At 33.1% G+C, this 9243-nt stretch overlaps 2 protein-coding genes across 2 annotated transcripts; both read left to right on the top strand.

The window, feature by feature from the left end:
* The first annotated feature begins 942 nt into the window (after window positions 1-942).
* On the top strand, window positions 943-4675 carry LOC114173849 (phospholipase D beta 1-like). Its single transcript, XM_028058498.1, has 10 exons — window positions 943-1908; window positions 1980-2096; window positions 2233-2427; window positions 2506-2754; window positions 2882-2950; window positions 3031-3178; window positions 3353-3501; window positions 3785-3958; window positions 4069-4266; window positions 4382-4675. Exons 1-10 carry the CDS (start codon window positions 943-945, stop codon window positions 4673-4675), a joined length of 2559 nt encoding a protein of 852 aa, XP_027914299.1.
* Window positions 4676-6954: 2279 nt separating this feature from the next.
* Window positions 6955-8423, top strand: LOC114173149 (bifunctional dTDP-4-dehydrorhamnose 3,5-epimerase/dTDP-4-dehydrorhamnose reductase-like). Its single transcript, XM_028057393.1, has 2 exons — window positions 6955-7634; window positions 7778-8423. The coding sequence occupies exons 1-2, from the start codon at window positions 7188-7190 to the stop codon at window positions 8234-8236; spliced, it is 906 nt and encodes a 301-aa protein (XP_027913194.1). The 5' UTR covers window positions 6955-7187; the 3' UTR covers window positions 8237-8423.
* The last annotated feature ends 820 nt before the right edge of the window (window positions 8424-9243 follow it).

A 9243-nucleotide genomic window follows, 5' to 3' on the forward strand; every position in this document is an offset into this window, starting at 1 on the left:
GGTTTTTTGAATAGTCTACCGTTCAATGTTGTCAGGTACGAACTGGGTCTCAATTAGTTAAACCATCATTTGGTCTATTTTTTTATCAGTTCCTTGGACGTAAGAAATATTGGAAATAGTCCAGTGTTCATATAGGATATAACAAATGGAGTTAAATATTATATAAAAATAAAAATTTATTGATATAATTATTTTTAGATTTTAGAATAAAAATTATGTCAAATATTTTATAAACATAAGATTAATGTTATATATATATATATATATATATATATATATATATATATATATAATCTTTCACTATATATAAAAATGGCTTTACTAGTCCGTAAAATAAAAATGGCAGGGTCTAAGTTAAACTTAACATTTGTGCAAATTCGTATTTTCAGCATTTCGTGTGATGTAATATCTTTTATCGTTAAGAAACTCACACCGGCAACAACATTGCACGATCAATAGTTTGAAAACTTTCATTGAATATACAAATTCAATTAATATCGCATACATGTTCCCGAATCCGGGAATGATTAAATTCGTTATTCAGTTTTTTTTTTTTTTTTATTTCGAATTGCTATAATTTTTGTATTCTTTATGTCAGTGATTCAATCGCCACCACCACTATTCTGGCGGACATAGCTAGTGTCTGACCCATTCACCATACAACTTGAACTAAATTAATTTATTCATTTTCCACTTGTTATGTAAAAATAATAATTAACAGTGCGTTCATGACCTTCTCTTCGTTTCATTCTTCGAATCCTTAACCCAGTCAAAATTGAGACACTCCTTTTGTATCACATGAGGGTCAACGCCATTTTCAAATCTAGTCTTCTTCTTCATTATGACTTCAAATGCTCACCCCCACGTTACATTTCTCAGATCCATCACCAAAGCATCGTTCTTTAGCAAAGTCTCTCACATTCTAATTACTTCTTACACTACATGGCTCATATGGTTTATGGTGAAACTCCATCTTTTGGAGCTTCCCACCATGGACAGGCTCAGCAAACTATTCCGTTTCCGACCACCGGAACTTCCTTAAGGATTCTGCTCTTACATGGCAACTTGGAAATATGGGTCAACGAGGCCAAAAACCTTCCTAACATGGACATTTTTCACAAGAAAACGGGAGATATGGTTTCCAAGTTGTCCCGAAGACTTGGCGGCAAAGTCGAAGGCATCATGTCCAAAACTGGAACCAGTGATCCCTACGTTACGGTGTCTGTGGCGGGTGCTGTGATTGCCAGAACTTTTGTCATCAGGAACACGGAGAACCCCGTTTGGACGCAGCGTTTCAACGTCCCCGTCGCACACCTTGCTTCTGAAGTCCACTTCGTCGTAAAGGACAGTGATATCGTGGGTTCTCAGATAATTGGAGCGGTGGGAATTCCAGTGGAACAGTTATGTAGTGGCACAAGAGTTGATGGCTTTTTCCCTCTCGTTAGTACTAACGGAAAACCATGTAAGAGTGGAGAAAAGTTGAGTTTATCCATTCAATACACCCCTGTTGAAAAGGTGCCTCTATATATCCATGGAGTAGGTGCTGGTCCTGAATATCAAGGGGTCCCTAACACATACTTTCCCCTTAGAAAAGGTGGAAAAGTTACACTTTATCAAGATGCTCATGTTCATGAAGGCTCCCTTCCCAGTTTGAAGGTGGATGGGGATGTGAATTATAAGCATGAAAGTTGTTGGCACGACATCTTTGATGCAATAAAACAGGCTCGTCGGTTGGTTTACATTGTTGGGTGGTCGGTGTACTATAATGTTAGTCTCATTCGGGACATGGGTGATGGAAAGGCTTACACTTTAGGTGACCTTCTCAAAGCTAAATCACAGGAAGGTGTCAGAGTGCTGCTCCTTGTATGGGATGATCCATCTTCTGGAAGCTTGCTTGGATATAAAACGGTAATCAACTTCAAATAATTGGTTTTGGTAATATTCACTGATTAGTATCTGACTTTGTAAGATTTTTTCAGGTTGGACTTATGAAGACTCATGATGAGGACACTCGCCAGTTTTTCAAGCACTCTTCAGTACAGGTTCTTCTTTGCCCACGAGCTGGTGGCAAGGGACACAGCTTTCTCAAAACGCAGGTATCAGAAATACTGAAATTTTTAATAATCTTTGTCTTTCTGGTTTATACTTTTTATGTACATCTTCTGTCATAAAAGTTAGATTTGTGATTGAATTTAAACAAGAGTTAGTTTTTGTTTTATACTGAATTGTTAGGAAGCTGGAACAATCTATACCCATCATCAGAAAACAGTCATTGTAGATGCTGATGCTGGTCACAATAAAAGAAAGATAAAAGCTTTCATCGGAGGTCTTGATTTATGTGTGGGTCGATATGATACCCCAGACCATTCTCTCTTTAGAACTTTGCAGACAACACACAAAGATGACTATTATAACGCTAACTTTGAGGTAAATCAATTTCAAAATTCATAATCTTTATGCTGTCATCTGTGTTGTAATTATCTTATTTGTGTAACAAATAAACAGGGTCCTGTCACTGATTGTCCAAGACAACCATGGCATGATTTGCATTCCCAAGTTGATGGACCAGCAGCATATGACATCCTCACCAATTTCCAGGAGCGTTGGTTGAGGGCTATAAAAATGAATAGATTGCGAAGGATGAAAAGCTCGCATGATGATTCACTGCTTAAAATTGATAGAATCGATGACATTGTTGGCATTGATAATGTTCCTGGCCTTAATGAAGATAACCAGGAGACTTGGCATACCCAGGTATATCATCGATTGTGTTGGAAATAGATGAATAATTCCTGCTCCTATTTCTAACAGAATATATATTCCCTCTGAGAAACTTGTTCAGATTAGTGTCTGATTATCTTTTGCATTGTTCTAACTGAAGATCTTCCGATCAATTGATTCCAATTCTGTGAAAGGATTTCCAAAGCAACCAGAAGATGCTATAAGAAGGGTGAAGTGACTTCCTTCTGAATTTTTACCCTTTTTTTTGTTGTGAAGGAAAATGCTAATTCCGTTTACTTCATTGAACAGAACTTGGTTTGTGGGAAGAATGTGCTGATAGACATGAGCATACATTCTGCTTATGTCAAGGCAATTCGATCAGCCCAAAAGTTCATCTATATTGAGAACCAATACTTTCTTGGTTCATCATATAACTGGGATTCTTACAAGGACCTTGGTGAGTATTGAAGTTCAAAGATCTTGTTACTGAAATTACCTACTGTTATGGCATGGGCTATTTTCATTTCAAATGCCCTGTATTATCACATGTGATTTTTTACCAGTTCCTCCTGAAATTCCAATGTTACGCATGCATCTTGTTACATGATGGTTTTTTCCATTTTGAACACAGGTGCAAACAACTTAATTCCAATGGAAATTGCATTAAAAATAGCGAGCAAAATCAAACAGCATGAGAGATTCTCTGTGTATATTGTCATTCCTATGTGGCCTGAAGGAGTACCCAAAAGTAAAGCTACTCAGAGGATTCTCTTTTGGCAGGTACGCTTCCTTTATATTTATCTCTTAACATGGTACTATATAACAAACCATTAAAACCTTTATTGGCTCGATCATGAAAATGGATTAGGAAGATTTGGTGTAAGAAAAACTGCTCTCAAGCAGAAGAAACTGCTGATTTTCTTGTGCTTCATATTGCCAAATGATGTTAATTCTTTGAAGCACAACTAAACATTTTGCACTGCTGAAAATATGAAGGAAAACATAATGTTATTATGGGTTCAGTTGTGCCTTTGTACACATTCTCATGTTGATTTGTTTGCAGTTCAAAACAATGCAAATGATGTATGAAACGGTTTACAAGGCCTTACAGGAGGCTGGGCTTGAGAATCAGTATGAGCCACAGGACTACTTGAATTTCTTTTGCCTTGGTAATCGTGAGATCCCTGACAATAATGTCTCAAATGTTACAAAAACTACCGGAGAAAACATACCACAGGTTTCTTTTCTTACCTTCCTAGATAAACTTTATGATTTGTCCTTGTCTCCATGTCTCATTGCCTCCTAAACAAGTTTCTCCTTCTGTTTCCACACTGGTATGTAACCTAGGCACTGACTAAAAAGAACCGAAGATTCATGATTTATGTTCATTCAAAGGGGATGATAGTGGATGATGAATATGTGCTACTGGGGTCTGCAAACATCAACCAGAGATCCATGGAAGGCACCAGAGATACAGAGATAGCAATGGGAGCATATCAGCCTAATCACACTTGGGCAAAGAAGCATTCTAAACCTCGCGGACAGGCAAGATTCCTAAACTTACAAGTACTTTTTATGAAAAAACAAAACATGATACTGTGATAGATGGTCGAATCTAAGAAAAGTGTATGTGTTTTGTTTTGGGTTTATATGATCTCAGGTGCATGGTTATAGAATGTCACTGTGGAGCGAACATGTAGGAAGTGTGGAAGAATGTTTTGAGGAGCCAGAGAGCATTGAGTGTGTGAGACATATAAGGTCATTGAGTGAACGTAACTGGAGACAGTATGCAGCAGATGAAGTAACTGAAATGAAAAGCCATTTATTAAAATATCCGCTTGAAGTTGATTCAAAGGGCAATGTGAAGCCTCTTTCTGGCTGTGAGACATTCCCAGATGTTGGTGGGAACATTAGTGGCACTTTCACAGTACTCAGAGAAAATCTCACCATCTGATCAATCTTTTCAGTCACCTTCTTCACAGGTTTTCATTCTTTTGGAAGGACAAAATAAAAAGTATAAAGGTATGTACTTATAATAATAACCTGCTCTGAGTTATTAGATTGCTCTCAATGCCTTATCTAGGGTTTAAAGTTTTCCTTTTCCTAAATACCAGTTTTCTATTTTTCCACCTCAATAAATCTCTCTTTTTTTTTTATTTTATATATATTAATGTAAGATTGTAGTTGTGTTGAAAAATATGATGGTATAATGGATTTTTCTTTTGAAGTGATGATTCAAATTTATAGTGTGTACTATTCCTGAAATGAAAAATAAAATAAAATTATGTGTATTGGATAAAGTAGCACTAAAATGGTAACAATAGAATGTTGTTTTCGACATTTTTCTAGTAAAAAAGCGAAATTTGATTTAATTTGTTGAAGGAATAATAATTAAAATTATGAGTTCAAAAGTTGTAATCATTGAAATTTTTATTTTCTTTAATATTTTTGTTTCTTTTACATTCATGTCGTTTTTCAAAGTTTTATTTAAATTCCTCTTCTAGTCTAAAATTTTCAATCAGCTTTTCCTATTTATTTTCTGGGTACCTATCATTCACAATAATTTAAATTCTCTTACTGTTTTTTTTAAACTAAGATATTATATATATATATATATATATATATAAACTTATTTTAGATGCAAGCATATACTTTAAATTATTTTAACAAATATGTACGGCTATCTATATTGATAACCACGTATCATCTTTTCTTATAACCGTTTTTGATGCATATATATTTATTGTATAATTTCAACTTGTTATTTTGATGTATATATTTTCTATATTTATATCATATCATCAATTTTGAAAGTTAATTTGGCTTATACATTTTTTTTTATACAATTTTAATTTTACAACTTCGATAATTATATTTTATCATTTTACATTGTATTTTCGCTAATATTTATAAAACTTATCATACCTAGTTAACATGTTATAGTGTATGTATGGGTAGGTGACAAATCAGTAAAAAAAAAGTTTAATTAAATATTAAATTTTAAAATTATTATAGAATATTTTCGAAAACAAAATTATTTATTTAAACTATAAAAAGAATGATAAAGGATGTTAAAAGATGACTTTCTATGATGGATGGGTGAGTGTTTGATAAGAAATGGATATCGAAAATGAAATTATTAAGATTTGAGAAGACTCTGCATCCCAAATTTTAATTGTGGTGTGCATCTATTTCACCATTCACAATAACATGTGAACTATAACAAATCAAATTTCAATTAATTTTCCAGTTTAATTATTCCCACCACAAAAATACGTAAGGAGGCATGCTGTTATTGTATCTTGCTAAACATAATTAAAAATAAAAAATAAAAATAAGCTAATAAGTTATTTTCTTATAACCATGTTTACTTTGTGTAAGATACAAGTTTAAATATAGCAAAAGTTATCTACAAATACACAAAAAATATGAAAAAAATGGAAAATTTAAAAATATATTTTTATTTTCATTGATATATAGAGATAATATCCTTTTTAATAACTTTTTTTAATCATACTATTGTATTCTATTTTATTAATTAAAAATCTAATGTGTATATTGTTAATCTTATGTATTTTTAAATAATATTTATTTACAATTTTTTTAGTAAACTTTACTATGACAATTTGTGTATAACAATATTAATCCATTCAACAAAAGTTTAGAATATTTTTCTATTATTATATATTGTTACATATTATTACTACACTACACACTCTCTTTTTTTTTTTTTTTCAGAGTAGAAAGGAGTGGATGAATAGAAGGAAAATTACATATCATATAAAAAGTTAAATAATTTTAACACTTCATATTTAAGATGTGTGCAAAAGTAGATAAAGATGCTACTTCGTTTTTGAGATTCGGAATGAACTTGATATGGTGTCCAAAATTTATAACAAGATATTTAAATTTTTTAAATTTGCAAATATTTTTAGTCTCAGTCTTTAAAAAAAATAACTAATTAAAAAAAACATTTCTAGTCTCTTCACACTAATTATTTAAAAATAAGAAATAATTTTAAATTTTAGAGAGAATTAAATTTACATTTATAAAGTTAGAAACATTTTACACCTACTGAGAAAGTTATAAAAAGCGAGATAAATATTACAAGGATGTTAATAATATTTTATCCCCGTTTCTTAGGTGTCATAGAATATATTTAATTAACATTCATAATATATATATATATATATAATATAATTAAAAATGAAATGAAAACAAAGATATGGAAAAAGTAATAAACATTATATTAAAATTTAAAATTTAAAATAAAAATATTTTGAAGTTGCGACAGTGTGGAGGAAGATTAAATATTGAATTTCGGTGAAGATAGTACTTTTATAATCACCGTCGTGTTGAGTTGTCGGAAAAAGACAGAAAATGAATAAAAGAAGGGAACCCTCCCTCTGTATAAAAGAGATAAATCGAAAAAGAAGAGAAGAAGAAGAAGAAGAAAATAGAAAGAGATGGGTGCAGAAGCAAACGGCGGCGAGAAGCAACTGAAATTTCTGATCTACGGTCGAACCGGTTGGATTGGTGGTTTGCTGGGTAAGCTGTGCGAAGAGCGAGGCATCGAATACGAGTACGGAAGCGGGAGACTGGAGAACCGGTTGTCATTGGAGGCGGACATAACGGCGGTGAAGCCCAGCCACGTGTTCAACGCCGCCGGAGTGACCGGCAGGCCGAATGTGGACTGGTGCGAATCTCACAAGCTTGAAACCATCCGCACCAACGTCGTCGGCACTCTCACCCTGGCCGACGTCTGCCGTCAAAACAACCTCATTCTCATTAACTACGCCACCGGCTGCATCTTCGAGTACGACTCCTCCCACACCGTCCGATCAGGCATTGCCTTCAAGGAACACGATACTCCCAACTTCACCGGATCCTTCTACTCCAAGACAAAGGCCATGGTATATATATATATATATATATATATATATATATATATATATATATATATATATATATATATATATATATATATATATATATGCTACTCTCTATCTCTTTCTCAACGTTAATTAATTACGTCATCATGTGATGGCTGGCACAGGTGGAGGATCTGCTTCGGAACTACGACAACGTCTGCACCTTGCGTGTGAGGATGCCCATTTCCTCGGATTTGTCGAACCCTCGCAATTTCATCACCAAGATCACTCGATACCACAAGGTTGTCGACATTCCCAACTCCATGACCGTACTCGACGAGCTCATCCCGATCTCGGTGGAGATGGCGAAGAGGAATCTGACTGGGATCTGGAACTTCACCAACCCTGGAGTGGTTAGCCACAACGAGATTCTGGAGATGTACAGAGAATACGTGGATCCCAGTTTCAGTTGGAAGAACTTCAGTTTGGAGGAGCAGGCTAAGGTGATTGTTGCTCCCAGAAGCAACAACGAGCTTGATGCCTCTAAGTTGAAGAAGGAGTTTCCTCATCTTCTCTCCATCAAGGACTCCCTCCTTAAATACGTCTTTCACCCCAATTCCAAGAACCCTAAACTCCTCGTTTAACGTTCTTAGTTTTCAGATCTTGTGTTGTTGTTGTTGCTGCATGTCATTTTCAATCTATCTTCTATTTCTTTCTCCACGTATCCTATCATTCGAGTCTAGTTCACTATTTACGGATCATTTTTGTGTTTGTTTCTGACACACTGCATGATGCATTAGCTGCCAACTGCTGGATATTTTTTAAATATATTGTTGATATGCATTATTTTAGTATTTTAAAATATATTAAAATTATTTTTAATATATCAAATAGTATATTTTGCATGTATAATATCCGGACTGGAAAGGACATGCTGTTTCATTTTGGGCTAAAATAATGATTCATTTACTAAGGATTTTTGTTAATATCATTCTAACCACCGAAATACATTGACAATATGCAATAGTGTATAAACTCTCATAGTCAGCATCGTTGGATTACCTAGGAATGGGTATGAAATGATAAGGGTTCAGGTTGCACATGAATAATATCTATTTCAACCTAATCTTTAGTCAAAAATTTCATTCATTATTCGTCTATTATTCGTTTGAATACTTATGTGTTTTTTAAATTTGTAGGTATGATTGATATCTAAAAAAATATTTTATAAAATTTTAAAATAAAATTACCAAAAAATAAATAAAAATTATTTAATTTAATTTTAATTAAATTAAATTTAATAAAATATAAATTTAATAAAATATAAATTAAACTTTAATTTTAATTTTTTTCGATAACAGATACTTACGAATACAGATAGAATGATATCTACCAGACTCATTTATAAATGGGTTTTAAAATACCCGCTACTCGGGGATACCAACTATTTATCATAGGTTTGATCTCTAGATACCTACAAACATAAATATTTTTGTCATCTCGGATAAGAATATAAGTAATATCCAATAAATATATATATATATATATATATATATTATATTTAACATCTATATAATTTCAATTGCTTATTCCAATTTGATAACAATAATAAGATGGTTCCTTCAAGAGGAATTAAGTAAAGTTTTGGGTC

Source organism: Vigna unguiculata, chromosome 2 (assembly GCF_004118075.2).
Source record: "Vigna unguiculata cultivar IT97K-499-35 chromosome 2, ASM411807v1, whole genome shotgun sequence".
NCBI lineage: Eukaryota > Viridiplantae > Streptophyta > Magnoliopsida > Fabales > Fabaceae > Vigna > Vigna unguiculata.